This window comes from Capra hircus, chromosome 3 (assembly GCF_001704415.2).
Source record: "Capra hircus breed San Clemente chromosome 3, ASM170441v1, whole genome shotgun sequence".
NCBI lineage: Eukaryota > Metazoa > Chordata > Mammalia > Artiodactyla > Bovidae > Capra > Capra hircus.
Window position 1 is genome coordinate 113,467,708 of NC_030810.1, and position 17,041 is coordinate 113,484,748.

The 17,041-nt window shown below is 40.5% G+C and overlaps 1 protein-coding gene across 7 annotated transcripts in view; it reads left to right on the plus strand.

Moving 5' to 3' along the window:
- The window catches only part of DDR2 (discoidin domain receptor tyrosine kinase 2), a 169,499-nt gene that overhangs the window by 150,696 nt on the left and 1,762 nt on the right, over positions 1–17,041 (plus strand). For 6 of the 7 annotated variants that reach the window (XM_005677124.3, XM_005677122.3, XM_013975422.2 and 3 more), the window contains 7 exons: positions 810–1,020; positions 3,442–3,665; positions 5,099–5,226; positions 7,476–7,667; positions 8,151–8,385; positions 10,256–10,405; positions 15,773–16,135. In XM_005677124.3, the coding sequence (XP_005677181.1) occupies positions 810–1,020; positions 3,442–3,665; positions 5,099–5,226; positions 7,476–7,667; positions 8,151–8,385; positions 10,256–10,405; positions 15,773–15,907 (1,275 nt within the window). In that variant the 3' untranslated portion in view covers positions 15,908–16,135. Of the gene's footprint in view, positions 1–809; positions 1,021–3,441; positions 3,666–5,098; positions 5,227–7,475; positions 7,668–8,150; positions 8,386–10,255; positions 10,406–15,772; positions 16,136–17,041 lie in introns of those variants that run through there. The other variant, XM_005677121.3, reaches the window with a different exon arrangement.

Consider the following 17,041-nt stretch of genomic DNA (forward strand, 5'->3'; position numbering starts at 1 on the left):
TATAATTTGGGCTTCCCTGGTGGCTCAAATGGTAAAGAATCTGCCTTCAATGCAGGAGACCTGGGTTTAATCTCTGGGTTGAGAAGATCCCTGGAGAAGGGAATGGGAACCCACTCCAGTATTCTTGCCTGGAGAATTCCATGGACAGAGGAGCCTGGTGGGCTATAGTTCAAGGAGTCACAGAGAGTGGGACATGACTGAGCTACTAACACACACACACACAGAGGTATAATTCACCTCAGTATCCCTAGACATGTAGGGCTTTCCTTTCCTATTTTGTAGTAATTTTATTTTTGGTTAGTAGAAATGCAGGATAAAGAGAGTTTTACTCTAACATACAATGCCAGAGTGATCAGGTGAAATGCAGATTCATCGTAGTACAACACATTTGTTGTGTTCATGAGCATTTTAATTTATATCTATACAAAACCAAGTGGTTGAATGGTGTCAGGAAAACCCATTATTTAATGGAACTTTGAAAATGCTAAGATTGATATTCTTTGATTGGTTATTGATAGGTTCCTACAGTGTCATGTGAATGATGCTTATAAGTTCTTCAGTGGGAGTTGATGAATGTTGGCAGTGTATTTATTTAGAAGTCAAATTCTTCCTTGATGAAATGAAAGATTTTTCTGAATTTCTACAGTTTAGGTATTTGTGGAACCAGGCTGCATCCCTGTCACTTGCCTTGCTTCTGGAGTTTGAGTATTAAAGAGTGATTTTCATCTGAGTGGAAGAGCTGGCTTTAAGAAGAGGAGGGAGTGATGATCTCTTTTGTGCCAACATGCCTTTCTCCCCTTCTCTTTTAGGCTTCCCGGAGGATGCTGGATGATGAAATGACAGTCAGCCTTTCCCTGCCCAGTGAATCCAGCATGTTCAACAATAACCGCTCCTCATCACCAAGTGAGCAGGAGTCCAACTCCACTTATGATCGCATCTTTCCACTTCGCCCTGACTACCAGGAGCCATCCAGGCTGATACGAAAACTTCCAGAATTTGCTCCAGGGGAGGAAGAATCAGGTGAGGATGAAGTGATGGGCAGAGAAGTGAGGGACAAGGTTTATAAAGGTGTGACACCGTTACTCCTGCTCAGCCAAGCCTAGCTTAGCCTGGAGAAGTCCGCCTTCTCCTGGGAAGCCCACACTGTCTCTCCAGATTGGGTCTAAGCCCACACTGTCTCTCCAGATTGGGTCTGCTGCTACTCCTGCTCAAATCTGAGCATCTCTCCTCTGCTACTAATAATAGCAGATGTTCGGAAGGCCCCACATGTTAGAAGAAGAAAACAGATAAAATGTGTCAGTAAAGTGTTAACACTGGAAGAACCTAAACAGCCCAACTAGTCCAACCTCTTCTTTTTTCATGAGAGGAAAGTAAGAAGATTCAGATAAGGTACTTACTCAACATCAAACACCAATAGGGGTAAATTCAGGACTAGAATCAAACTTGAAGAAAAAACAATGAAGCTAAAGACATCCTAGAATCCCCAGTTTTTAGTCACCTATATAATTGTGTTGGGCATCCCTGGTGGTACAGACAGTAAAGAATCCACCTGCAATGTGAGAGACCTGGGTTTGATCCCTGGGTAGGGAAGATCCCCTGGAGAAGGGCCCGCTCCAGTATTCTTGCCTGGAGAATCCCCATGGACAGAGGAGCCTGCAGGCTACAGTCCATGGGGTTGCAAAGAGTTGGACACGACTGAGAGACGAAGCACAATAATTGTGTTATTTAATTTTTGTTCATTTCTCTTTGGTGAATGATGTATTAGACTCATATATGATTTTATTATGAAAGTAAATATCTCTTGCCTTTTCTCAGTAAAAGCATTGCTTTGGTAAATGGTGCCAGTTGATTCACATCCCAGTGTTTTTTAAAAATGGCTACAGAGTGACATTAGAAGGGATGCTGGGGTCATCACTGAGACTAAGAGCAGGTTTTCTTTCCATAATAACAGCAACCAAAAGTGACCTGCGTCAATAGGAGAGGACTGATGGTGTTCAGGAGAGAGGTCATTGGAAAAGTAGCAGGACTAATCACGAGGGCAGAGGCTTTTCAAGGGAGTCTTTCCAAATGAAGAAAGGACACTCATGTGTATCTACCACTCAGTTTAGTTCAGTTCAGTTCAGCAGCTCACTCGTGTCTGACTCTGCGACCCCATGGACTGCAGCATGCCAGGCTTCCCTGTCCATCACCAACTCCCGAAGCTTGCACAAACTCATGTCTATCGAGTTGGTGGTGCCATCCAACTATCTCATCCTCTGTCATCCCCTTCTCTTCCTGCCTTCAGTCTTTCCCAGCATCACGGTCTTTTCCAATGAGTCAGTTCTTCATATTGGGTGGCCAAAGTATTGAAGTTTCAGCTTCAGCATCAGTCCTTCCAATGAATATTCAGGACTGATTTCCTTTAGGATGGACTGGTTGGATCTCCTTGCAGTCCAAGGGACTCTCAGGAGTCTTCTCACAGTTCAAAAGCATCAATTCTTTGGAGTTCAGCTTTCTTTATATTTACCATTCTGCTGCTGCTGCTGCTAAGTCGCTTCAGTCGTGTCCGACTCTGTGTGACCCCATAGACAGAAGCCCACGAGGCTCCTCTGTCCCTGAGATTCTCCAGGCAAGAACACTGGAGTGGGTTGCCATTTCCTTCTCCAATGCATGAAAGTGAAAAGTGAAAGTGAAGTCGCTCAGTCATGCCCGACTCTTAGCAACCCCATGGACTGCAGCCCACCAGGCTCCTCCATCCATGGGATTTTCCAGGCAAGAGTACTGGAGTGGGGTGCCATTATAGCAAACTTTGACGGAGCATATTGAACTATGGGACTTTTACAGAGATAACAAGAAAAGGGATATAATTGATTTTTTAGGCCAAACCAAAGTAGCTTACCTACTTCCTGAAGTCTAAAATATCCCCCTCATATTTTAATGTGTTTTAAAGTTAGGCTGTCTTAAGCTAGATCATATAAATTTAATCAAAGTTTTTAATCCGTAAAGTAGGTTATTTACATCAGTGATCATATCTAAAAATTAAGAAAATATGCTGTTAAATCCTAAAACTTTAATACTCCCGCCCTAACTAGTATCGCCAGCCTTCCTAGAGCTTCACTGCAATTCCATAAGTTTAGTCAAGGAGATTGTTAATGATCATGTAGTATGAGGAGAAGGGTAAGAGATAAAATGGTGACCTGTATTCTGGAGGCCACAGGAAAGTCTCTAGAGGAACCATTGTCCAGGTAATAATGTCATAGCCTAGGTTAGACTGGGGGCTTTTTTTTTTTTTTTTTTACTTTATTATCATTGGAAGATAATTAGTTTACAATATTGTGATGGTTTTTGCCATACATTAACATGAATTGGCTGCATGTTTTAGCCTTTCTGTCAGATTTTCTTTCTTAAAGAGATCTCCAAAAATGCTCCACGGGATGAAGCTCATTGTCCTCATCTTCCCAGGCTGCAGTGGCGTTGTGAAGCCAGTCCAGCCCAGTGGGCCCGAGGGCGTGCCCCACTACGCAGAGGCTGACATTGTGAACCTCCAGGGGGTGACTGGAGGCAACACCTACTCTGTGCCTGCCGTTACCATGGACCTGCTTTCGGGAAAAGACGTGGCTGTGGAAGAGTTCCCCAGGAAGCTCTTAACATTCAAGGAGAAGCTGGGTGAAGGCCAGTTTGGGGAGGTGAGCTGATTCTTGGAGTGGAGTCTCCAGTCCTTGGCAGTTCAGAGGGAGTAGTTGAATAAAAATGATGTGTAGGGCAAAGCGGCCCATCCAGAGTGGACTCACATGGGACATATCCTCCAGCCGTCTCTCCTCGCATGGTCGTCTATAGTGGTCCCCAACAGTTTGGGCACCAGGTGTCATGGAAGACAGTTTTCGATTGGGGGAGGGGTGGGGTTGGCATCCCCAAATCCCAAGTGTATTACATTTATTGTGTACTTTGTTTCTATTACTATTATATCAGCTCCACCTTTAGATCATATATACATTCCTGGAGGTGGGGACCCCTACTCTAGAAGACTAGTATTGGGTCAGTCTCATCTTTGTCAAATAGCTGTGGAATTCCTGGGAATTCTGATTCCTATACAAGAGTTGTTAAAGCAGGAAAGTCACTAGACTTAGAGATCCTAAAAACATCCAATATTTTCTAAATATTTTATAGTAGGTTACAGAGGGTGGGGACCATAAGATGTGATCATCTTTTATAAACTGTCCAAGAACATCCTGCTATTGGATAGCCACTTTGTTTTTTTCCATTTTAATGGGAGTTACGTGTAAAATGGTCAAAAACAACCTCGCCCCTGCTTTTAGTCCCAGAATCAGCCACTAGGGAATAAATCACTAACCAAGATAAGGAGAACACTCTTCTCAATTGCCCTCAGAGTGATGCATGTAATATTTGACTTTTCACTCTTACAACAGTCACATGAGCCTTCCGAGAATTCAAAGCAATGATTTAAGTGGCAACAGAAGTTCTTCAATACCGCCATCTAAACTCCAAATGTAACTTGGTTTCCTAAGAGTATGGTACTGGTTTCCAGCATGGGTGGCTGCTTTAACCTTGTGTAGGTTTGGTGGTGTTGGAGGAAGAAGGGCCCATGGCATTCGTTTGTGGTGTTATGTACACTCATCCTGTCCCCTGAGTTGAAAACGCAGGCTTGTTATACTGTTACTGACACGTAGGCGTTCCCGATAATGCTAATTCCATCCTAAGGGATTACCTTAGAGAATAAAATACCTTATGTTTTGTGCGATCTTATAGCCAAACTCCCTTGAATCAAAGTTGAAGCATTTATACAAGATGACATTTTATAGTATAATAAAATAATACTGTATTTTATAGCTGTAATAAAATGCTGTTATAAATTCATTCACATATTTAATATTCCAACCAATATATATTTTTTATAAAGCAGTAACATATCCCATTAGCTTACCATTTAAAAAAAATCAATTATTTGAGTCAAAGATATGCTACACATAGCTTCTTATTGGTCTTTTGATTATTTTGCCTGAGTTGTAAGAGTTAGTTTATCTCCAGGAAATGCCCAGCAAGAGTACTGAGACATCTTCAGGAGAAATGATGATGCTGAGACTAGATGACTTTTGTCTAGGTTCATCTCTGTGAAGTGGAGGGAATGGAAAAGTTCAAAGACAAAGATTTTGCCCTAGATGTCAGTGCCAACCAGCCTGTCCTGGTGGCTGTGAAAATGCTCCGAGCAGATGCCAACAAGAATGCCAGGTCTGTGGTCTACATTTTGAATTTTCCTATATTTGTTTCATCTTCAGGATCAGGGATACTCTTGGAAACTTCTGAGCAATTTGTTTCTTTTGAGATGGGAAGGTCTGTGAGCTGCCTCATATATCCATTGTTGTATTTTATATTTCTGATGAGTCAGTAATCCTCATCTTCATTCTCATCTCCTTCTAAAACAAATGTACATTTTCTGTTAGATCTGCTACCTATTTACTTCCTAACCTCCTTTGCACAGCACTGTGCTTCCCAACCTACACAACAGTCTGACATTCCTGAATGTCATTACCTACCCTTGCAAACTTTCCACAGTCACACACATCTTTCTTGCTAAGCTTCTGCCATTCATTTTTCGCACTGAATCTCTATTTACTTTCTCATCCCCTGTTTTCTCTTTTATGCTCCTCTTCGTCTATATCCAGCAACCCCCAAAATGAGAAGCTACCTCTTCTTGGAAAAGTACCCGTGGACCTCAAAGCAAAAGGATCCACAGTCCTTTAGCAGTTTTCCAAACTGGCTAATAATCTCTTGGATCCTTTACTACATAAATTGCAGTTTCCAGCCACACTCCGTTGTTTGACAGCCTTTCCATTACAGTAATGGTGAGTTAATCCTCACCCAGACAGGCATGCTGGTTGAAAGCTGAATGTGTCTCAGGAAAATCTGCACATCTGGGTAACATATGCATTTCTTCATTTGTGTTGGCTTGATTTGTCTCACTGATGTTCAAATTCATAAAAAGTTTACATTGCTATACCTCAAATTATCATAAATTTCAAGAATGGTGATAGGGTTTTATTAAAAGTCTTGCAATTGGCAGGATGTGGTATGAAGAAGAAAGAAAGTCAAGGGAACAGAACTGTAGTGGTTTTGGAATTTTAACTGTGAGAATTTCGATCTTAAGGATACTAATATGAATGAAAAGTGATAACCTCAGGTCCCATTGAAAGAAAGAATATTCCTGATATAAACATTAGCCCATGATTAGAGAAGGTGGCAAGAAGAAAGGAAAAACAACTATGGCATGTGACAAAGCTTTTACCCGTTGAAAACATTTTTTTTTCACCATGTTGTGTTGGTTTGTGCCGTACAGCAATGTGAATAAGCCATAGTTATACATATATCCCCTCCCTCTTGAGCCTCCCTCCTTGCTCACTGTTTTTTGGTGAGGTTTGGTGTCCCATCTGTGCCCACTCCAATTAAGCAACAATGGATGGCTTAGGTTGTGTGCCCTCCCAAGCCAGGGACCCCCTTGCTTTGAGGTTGAAGGAGGAATGAAAGAGGAGAGGTGTTGAAACCATATTGATTTTAAGGATTTTATATTGACTGGTATGACTCCCAGTCCAGGATTGCTAGAGAACTCCTAGGAGACATACAACATGTCTGTTCCAATAGTTTTGAGAATGTGGGCTAGTGGTTTCACTCCCCCAAATATTGCTACTGGGAAGGTAGCCCACTTTGTGATTCAAGGGTGGTCATCACCATCTACTCTAACACCTATTAGTTTTGGCCAAGTGAGTACTTCTTTTGAAATGACTGCATTACCACCATAAACTTTAAACCGCTCAGTTTTGAACAGGTTACTAAATGTGTGTTGTGATTGTCTGCTGGTACACTCTGCATTAAAAGAAGCCAGCATGGGACAATACAAAATTATCAGATAAACCAGAGGATGGTTGTTTTTCAAAAAAAAGTGCCTTAGCTTTGTTTATAGAGTGACGCCATGGCTTTTAAAAAAGGGAAAGACCCCAGTGCACTTAAGATATAATTTTCAGTTGAAGGTTTTATTTTTAAGACTAGTTTTTAGTAACCTACATTTGATTTAGCAAATATTAATCACATGAGTTTGAGTGAACTCCAGGAGTTGGTGATGGGCAGGGAGGCCTGGCGTGCTGTGATTCATGGGGTTGCAAAGAATTGGACACGACTGAGTGACTGAACTGAACTGAACTGAATCAATTTCTATGTGGTAGGGCTTTTGTTGGATAGTAAGGGTGCAAATGTGAATGTCATGGTCCATATGCCTCCCAAATTACAGTTCAATAAAGGTTTATCATGTTCCAGGATGAGTAGAATGAGACAGTTTCCAGGAAGCAATTTCTCTGTTCTCACAAAGGTTATCCAAAGGAAAAGAAGACTAGTATAATAGGCAGGACTAGACTTTGCTGTGTCTTTTCCCACTTCTTGATTCTAACTCTGGCAACCTCTGGGTTTATCTATGTCTGTGTCCTTCAAAGGAATGATTTTCTCAAGGAGATAAAGATCATGTCCCGGCTCAAGGACCCAAACATCATCCGTCTCTTAGCTGTGTGCATCACTGAGGACCCTCTTTGCATGATCACTGAGTACATGGAAAATGGAGATCTCAATCAGTTTCTTTCCCGCCACGAGCCACCCAGTTCTTCCTCTGCCAGTGTACCCACTGTCAGGTAAATAAGCTGAGTCTTCCATCTCTTTTCTGGGTTCAGGAGACTGAGATGGGGAGCAGTGAGCTTTAAAGTTCATCCTTGTTCTTGGATGGTAGGGGATGTTGTTGTTCAGTTGCTAAGTTGTGTCTGACTCTTTGCAACTCCACAGACTGCAGCACGCCAGGCTTCCCTATTCTTCACTCTCTCCCAGAGTTTACTCAGACTTATGTCCATTGAGTCAGTGATGCCATCCAGCCATCTCATCCTCTGTCACTCCCTTCTCCTCCTTCCCTCAATCTTTCCCAGCATCAAGGTCTTTCCCAATTAGTGTGCAGGGAATAACAGAGCAGCTGTGCTTTGGGGAAAAGCAAAGAGATAAAGGAGGAAGAGAGAAGGGATGCTGAGGTTAGAACCCCAGTTTGTTGGTACCAACTGTAGAGTATGTACCTTTCACAGGTTTTTGTTTCCAGAGGCTACTTTCTCTCTTCCTTTGTATTTCCTCAGTTATGCCAACCTGAAGTTTATGGCTACCCAGATTGCATCTGGTATGAAGTACCTTTCCTCACTTAATTTTGTTCATCGAGATCTGGCCACACGAAACTGCTTAGTGGGTAAGAACTATACCATCAAGATAGCTGATTTTGGAATGAGCAGAAACCTATACAGTGGTGACTACTACCGAATCCAGGGCCGGGCAGTGCTCCCGATCCGCTGGATGTCCTGGGAGAGCATCTTGCTGGTGAGTTTCCTGTTTTTGAGCTCTGCCCTAGCAACCAGCACATAGGCAGGTGCACAGGGCGTGTAGAGGTGCGCCAGAGACAGCCGGGGACAGACGAGGAATAGACTTGAATGTTTTCTCTGACCTGAGATGACTTATTTTGGTACTAATCATTATTTTTTAACACTTGCCTATTTCTTCTGATAAAATGTAAATGCTTACTATAGAAAATTTGGAGAGAAAGGTTAAAAATATACCTGGAATGATAAGAGATTTAGTATGAGTTTTTAAAAATCTCTATCCTTCGGATATTATTGATCTTAATTTGGGGTATTAAAATTTTGTCATTTAAAGAACTGTTATCCGCATAAAATATTTTTTGTATTAATTTCATAACCATATTTCTAATTAATTATTTTGTTTCTATTTCAATGATTATCATCATTTACTTTTTAAGTTCCTCATTCTTTGCTTTTATAATTTTTATTCAGCTCTTGGTATTCTGAATCACAAGTGAATAATTTTTTTTTTCCCAAATGCTTCTCTTCTCTTACCATGCATATTTGAGGCAATTTATGCCACTTGGTTTTATGCCACTTAGCTGATTTATAGAATTATTAAACTTTAAACTTTTACTTCCTACAATGCTGAATACATGTAATTTTGTCTTTTGTCATTTAATATTCCAGAGAAAAGCCTGAAAGCAATCTAGTTTTGTTCATTTATTGTTAATCTATTTGTTTCTTGTTCATATTCTTGTACGATTTGTTAATTTTAAAATAAAAATTGTATAGTCGTCTTTTTCCTCTCACCAAGATAACCGCTATTAATATTAATATTCTAGTATATTCCCTTTGAGGATTTTTTCTACACATGTATTTATCTGAATATATGTATTAGGTATATAAAATTATTTTACATATTGGGGTGATACTATGCACATAAAATTCTCTCTCATTGGCAGTAAATATTCTTCAAAAACATGATTTTGATGGTTATATAATATTCTATTATAGATATATCCTGTAATCTAATGTCATAATAATTTGGTACTTTCCAATTTCCTATAATTATGAATGATGCTGTAAGATATGCCATTTTATAAATCATTATAAAGATTTTTATCATCTACATAGGTAAATCACGTATTTTACCCCTTTCTAATGTGATTATTAAGCTTTGCTCCCTTTAAATGTATTTCATGGTATTATAAAACATTATTAGACCAAGATTCAGAGGGTTTTGGTCCAACTCACAGTTTTTCTGTTATTAATGGTCTTATAAACCAGGGGATTTTAGTAAACCTATGTTGTCTCTCTTTTCTGATCTAAAAAGTAGGAATAAATATTATCTGCTTCAGCACTGTGATTATTGAATAGAACACGTGCAAGTATTTAATGGATGTTGACCGCATCTGAATCTCACTGAGATCACTTGTCAGTCTATCGTTCAAGACTGTGATGATCATTGAACAGGAACTACTCGAGGCATTCACACTGGATTCCTCTGTCTTTAACACAGAGATATCTGGATCTCTTCCTGTTCTTATTTTGCCTTTCCTGTGGGCATTTACCTAAGGCTGCCCTAGATCCTAGAGTTTGACCTTCTAACTCTCAGCGGGAGAGTCAGGTAGCTTATGGCCACATCCTCTTCAGTCCTTGGATCTCATCTGCAAGAGAAGCAGACCTCAGCAGAGATCCTGAGGGTGAGAGATGGGTGGAGGCTGGCATTGAAACAACTTCCTATTGTCGTTTTCAGATTTCCAGTGCATATCTTGGCAGTTCCAGTATTCCTTGCCCTGCGTAGTGAAAAACTCCATTTTATGAAAATCTCTCTGCTCTTGTCGTACACAGATTATTCTGACTTTCTCTTCTTTTCCTTACTTAAACAGGGCAAATTCACTACAGCAAGTGATGTGTGGGCCTTTGGGGTGACTCTGTGGGAGACATTCACCTTTTGCCAGGAACAGCCCTATTCCCAACTGTCAGATGAACAGGTCATTGAGAATACTGGAGAGTTCTTCCGAGACCAAGGGAGGCAGGTGAGAGCTTCTGGGGGTGGAGAGATGTGGCCTTGGGTGCTCCCGAAGGTGAGAGAAAGAAAAGTTCTGATTTAACAGGATAGGCCTGAGCTGGAAGATGGGTTACCTGGATGATAGTCATTTGTCACTAATTATCTGGGTGATGTGAAAGACTAAGGCCCTCTCTAGGCATCCATACACTCTACTTTATCCATGGGTCAACCCACTGGTCATTGAGGAGCATGAGGGAGTCCCATCAGGCTTCTGCATAACTCAAAGATGGTGGTGGTTTAGTCGCTAAGTTGTGTCCTACTCTGTGCAACCCCATGGACTGTAGCCTGTCAGGCTCCTCTATCCATGGGATTCTCCAGGCAAGAATACTGGGTGGGTTGCCATTTACTTCTCCAGGGGACCTTCTTGACCCAGGGATTGAACCTGAGTCTCCTGCATTGCAGGTTGATTCTTAACCAACTGAGCCACCAGGGAAGCCCAAGTCAAAGATACCAAGAAATAAATCCTGTCTCTCATATTTGATCTGTTTCCTGGTCTAGACTGTACAGTTTGTCTTGGTGGTTGAGGAACATAAGAATAAAAACATAAGCTAAAAGTGAATAAGGGAGTTATTAGCACTTGTTAAAAATTTGGTTTGGACTATTTAAAAATATTTCTCAGCTTACATGCCCACAGACCATCAAGTGCATCCTGGCTTTGCTGCTCCTGGAAGGCACCTCTGGGCCCAGATGTTGTGGCCTCTTGGGACTCAGGAAAAGATAAGCTTCTAAGCTGATAGGGCCTCCAATTTCTAGTTATTCAAGATTCTTTCAGATAACTCAGTGTCTAAAGTTCCTGTGAGATGTGGGATTGAAAGCTTTCTGGTGGCTGGAGCGCGGAGCCCCCAGAGTGACGTGGAGTGTGGCATCTCAGACAGGAAAATGATAACAGTTGAGGAGAGGGAAGAAGCTCTTGAAGAAAATTAAAAGTGGATCCTCTGTGCTTAAACAGATAAAAGCAAGCAAAAGATAAGGGAATGACTAGAGATTGTGAAATAAGCAGGTTAAAAATAGGGAAGGGGGTGTCCTAAAGTTTTATTGTGATAGTCTGTAGATATTTTGGTAGCTCAGCTCAGCTCAGTCACTCAGTCGTGTCTGACTTTTTGCGACCCCATGAATCGCAGCACGCCAGGCCTCCCTGTCCGTCGCCAACTCCCGGAGTTCACTCAAACTCACGTCCATTGAGTCAGTGATGCCATCCAGCCATCTCATCTTCTGTTGTCCCCTTCTCCTCCTGCCCACAACCCCTCCCAGCATCAGGGTCTTTTCCAATGAGTCGGCTCTACGCATGAGGTGGCCAAAGTACTGGAGTTTCAGCTTTAGCATCATTCCTTCCAAAGAAATCCCAGGGCTGATCTCCCTCAGAATGGACTGTTTGGATCTCCTTGCAGTCCAAGGGACTCTCAAGAGTCTCCTCCAACACCGCAGTTCAAAAGCATCAATTCTTTGGTGCTCAGCTTTCTTCACAGTCCAACTCTCACATCCATATGCCTTGACTAGATGGACCTTTGTTGGCAAAGTAATGTCTCTGCTTTTTAATATGCTATCTAGGTTGGTCATAACTTTCCTTCCAAGCAGTAAGCGTCTTTTAAGTTCACCATCTGCAGTGATTTTGGAGCCCCCCAAAATAAAGTCTGACACTGTCTCCACTGTTTCCCCATCTATTTCCCATGAAGTGATGGGACCAGATGCCATGATCTTAGTTTTCTGAATGTTGAGCTTTAAACTTTAAGATCACTCAGGGGATCTAGATTATCTATTTTGGTTATGAGGTAATTGCCTTCTCATCTTGGCAAAAGATGATTTACTGCTGGGTGTGTGAGATAAGGAGTGCACCAAAGGAAAAATTTTTTTTTCTGGACTAGGGGCACGTCATGGCCACCTGGGTGACCTATTAGATGTCTCATGGCCAATTAAAGGTAATGTGTTCAATTAGAAAGTATAATTTTATTCATCATAACAATGACTCTGATTTGCTTACATCCTAGAATTATAGGCAAAGGGAGGAATATTTTAAACCTTTCAGTTTCCCTGATTTTATTATTCAGTGACTGAAATCTCACATGCAAAAAACAATTTGTATGAGGCACAATTGAACCACCAAAACATTCAGCCAAGACAGGCATGCTTCCCCTCCCCACACTTTATGTCCACTGTCTGCTTTGCATTATATGTATTTTTGATATTAGGTAGCTTTTTACTTAGTACTAAAAAGTTGCATATTAATTAAGCAAATGTTATCCTGCTGCTGCTGCTGCTAAGTCACTTCAGTCGTGTCTGACTCTGTGTGACCCCATAGACAGCAGCCCACCAGGCTCCCCCGTCCCTGGGATTCTTCAGGCAAGAACACTGGAGTGGGCTGCCATTTCCTTCTTCAATGGATGAAAGTGAAAAGTGAAAGTGAAGACGCTGTCATGTCTGACTCTTCGCGACCCCATTGACTGTAGCCTATCAGGCTCCTCTGTCCATGGGATTTGCCAGGCAAGAGTACTGGAGTGGGGTGCCATCGCCTTCAAGTTGCATATTAATTGATAAAATGTTATGCTATTCATTTCCAAAGAAAATATTGTTTTATCATTTAATGGAAGTTTTAAATTCTAATAATCTCTGGGATTTAATTTTTCTTCTTTATTTTTAACTGCTTATTAAAAGGGTCCATCATGTTCACTTTTACTAAATGATGCTAGAGAGTCAAATATATTTTGACCAACTACTAAATGGTTGAATAATAAAATTAAATATTTGAGTGAAGCCAAGACCAAAGCCTAATATCACCATCATATGCTGAGTAAGCTTCTCACCTATAGGTTTAAAATATTGATAAAAGTTTACTTAATTCAACATATGAACAAACTAAGCATAATTCACTAAATCTATATTTTATAAGTTTACAAATTTTAATTACTTTAAATTTATTGTTAAAATTTAAATATTCAAATTTTGAAAGTTTGACATTAGAATGTAAGCACAATAGTTACGCATCACTATCAGCTGCTAGATGGATTTTTATGGACTCTATGCATGTGATCTAATTTGTATTCAAACAGCATTGTTAATGTCACCAGCTTGTTGAATATAGCAGATAAAGTGCAGGAGAAAACTTTTCAGTAACACAAATTCTAGAGAGAATCTTATCGTTAGGGCTCATAGCTTAGACAAATCTTAAATCTTTCATAGTCAATTAAAAATGCTTGGAAATCTATAATAATAATTCCAGTAATTTAAAAATGTATTTGACAATTTTTGTTTTCAGTTTGTTTTTACAAATTGTAAAGAATTCTCAGAGAGCACTTTTCTTGAAATCCCATGGTCAAAATAAAATTAAATGATTAAAAATTAAATACAGTTTTAAAAGCTTATTTTATTTGATGTTATGAAAAGTAAAATACTGTCAACATAATGAGAATTATTATGAAATATAACTTTATTTGCCAAGTTTATACAACTTTGAAAAAGGCAAATAAGTTATTTATCATTTCATTTTATTGACATCTGTTAGCTCAAAACACATATTTTTTTCTAAAATTATTAAGTGAACACCCTAGATAAGGCTTAACAGTTTTAAGTTTCACAAGTAGTATACGAGAGTGTCTATTATCCTGTGTCTTTTATAATAGTAATAATATTTCTTTTAAATACTTGCTATTTTGTAGCCATAGTCACTTCTAACATACTGAGTTAAGGTTTGTCAGATCTCATTATATATTCAAATAGAAGCCAGACGTATTTGTCTTTTTACTTTTGATTAAGAATGGATGATGGAAAACTCCTTGGCATTGGTCTTAGCAATGATTTTCTGGGTTTGACAACCAAAGCCAAGACCTTAAACATGCGGGACTACATCAAACTAAAAATCTTCTTTATAACAAAGGAAACCATCAAAATGAAAAGGCAAACTACCAAATTGGAGAAAAATTTGTAAATCATATATCTGATATGGGTTAATATCCAAAATGCATAAAGAACTCATTGAACTCAAGAGCAAAAATCCCCCAACCATCCAGTTTTAAATGAACAGATCTGACTAAACATTTTCCCAAAGAAGACAAACAAACAGATGGCCAGCAGGTACATGGAAAGGTGTTCAACACTGCTAGTTACTGGGCTTCCCAGGTGGCACTGGTGGCACAGAACCTGCCTGCCAATGCAGGAGACAGAAGAGATGTGGGTCTGATCCCTGGCTCAGGGAGGTCTCCTGGAGGAGGGCGTGGCAGCCCACTCCAGTATTCCTGCGTGGAGAATCCCATGGACAGAGGAAGGAGCCTGGCAGGCCAGGGAAGTGCAAATCAAAACCATCATGAGATATCACCTCGCACCTTTAGAATGGCTATAATCAAAAAGACAAGGAACAACAAATGTTAGTGAGCTCGTAGAGAATAGGGAAGCCTCATGCACTGCTGATGGGAATGTACATTGGTGCAGCCACTAAAGAAAACAGTATGGAGGTTCTTCAAATAATTAAAGATGGAACTACCATCTGATCCTACCATGCACGATACAGGCTGGTCTACGTGTGGGAGAAGGCAATATTGAAATGGGTAATTACTAACCAGCAGCAGATGTTGGACCTGTGATTCCAAAAGCTTGAGACATTTAGGTTTGGTTCAGGAATATGTCAGTATACAAAGTTTTAAAAAACTTAGGTCAGGAAATGACAGGTAAGCAGAAGATGACATGGAGTCAGTCTTGCTGGGTGGACACAGTAACTTGCTTTGAGAGTAGAGCCAAATACAGATCTAGGTCGGAATTCAGGGCAGGGCTGTAGAGGGGTTAAATGTACAAATGTTGCTGAATAATGTAAAGAAGAAATCCAATCTTCCCACCTGCGGCCAGTACAAGAGAAGGCGAGCACAGAGAAAGCTATGGTTAAGACACAGGATACATCCTGTGTCTTAGTGGCTCAGATTCCATTCTTAGCCAAGGAGCCAAGGCAACTAACATGCTTTCCGCCCTTGCCATAATTGGCTCAACCAAGATAAAGCTCACTGTGGATAGGCCATAACTGGAGGACTAGGTGTTCTAATCACTTTCCAGTCAAAGATGTCTTCTTGCTTCAGTTTCATCTTTTGCATGATGGTAAGCAACTTAGCAGGCATGCATGCGCAGGGACCACAGGATGGCCCATCAGGAAATTCTGCTCTGCAGACCTGGAACAGACAAAGAGAATGGAGAGGGATTGATATGATGTAAAATTCTCGTGAAGAAGGAGAGACACCACACCCATTTCGGTTAGCAAGTCCAGGAAAGTGGGGAGTGGGCAAATCATACTGTGACGCAGCGACCTCTTCTCCACACTCTTCTAATATTCTCCTCTTTTGTTCATTTTTTGTTTCCAAAGACTTACCTCCCTCAGCCTGCCATTTGCCCTGACTCTGTGTATAAGCTGATGCTCAGCTGCTGGAGAAGAGACACCAAGCACCGGCCCTCTTTCCAGGAAATCCACCTTCTGCTTCTTCAGCAGGCGGATGAGTGATGCTGTCAGAGCCTGGCAACAGGTCCTCCTCACAAGCCCCACGACTCACCCTCGCTTAAGCCACTCCATCTGGACACTGAATGGACCTGGGAGACAGAGGCTTGTTTGTCTTTCTCTCTTTCTGTCCCTTGTCTCCCTCCACTCCACTCCCCGACTCTACCCCTGACACATATATAGTTTTTTTTTTTACGTTAAAGAACTAAAAAAAAAAAAAAAAAAAAAAAAAAAGGCCTAGGACAGATAAAATCTAGTAAAGACTCTTACTTGATGTACTTAAAGTATTGGATAACAAAGGCTAGATGATTTAGATAATTTATAAAGGATAAATATGCTCGTGTTTATGAATGTGCAAATTCTACAATGTATTTTCCATGTTATCTTTTAAAAAGTGATTTCAGAAAGAAAAACTTGAAGAATACTAATGTCTTAGGAAACATGAGACTAGGCGTAGGGAAAACACTTGGTAAGTGTGCAGAATCTGGTGAAATGGTATTCAGTAACTAGTTACTGATGGTTTGATTTCCTAATTTGACCTGTAGACATGACCTAAACTCTGCATTTTCCTCTCCTGGCAAAATGTTACATGCTTGGAAAAAACTCAACTTACTGGAATGGTGGTTTTGTTCATTCCTGGGCAGGGATGAGGGTTGAGATCTATATGCATAGGAAATACAGAGTATGTACATAGGGAAGAATATTTACTGCAAGGCTTTATGAACAGGGATTGTTATTTGCAAAAAAAAAAAAAAAATGTGCCTCATGCATGGAAGTATTCTTAAACAGAGAATGGACACAGGAAAAGAGGTCAGTGGAGGACAGGTAACCGGTGTGCCGTTCATTTCTGTGGAGGGTCCTCCCCTTACCTTGTTCAGACATTTTCAGGTATGTGTTTTAGTGAGAGCCTGATTTTGAGTCAATACAAACTGTTGTTATTATCTTGATCGTAGGCCCTTTGGTTCATCTCCTCAAAAACTTCCAGCTCTTTTAATGGATGAATACTCTATGGAACCTATGGGCTGGGGATTAAATTTCTCAGGCATAAATCTGAAGGTCATATACAATAGGGAATAGATATGTTCTGAATGTTTTCAAAGGGTTGACTGAGGATCGGTGAAAGGAAATTACAGGGAGATT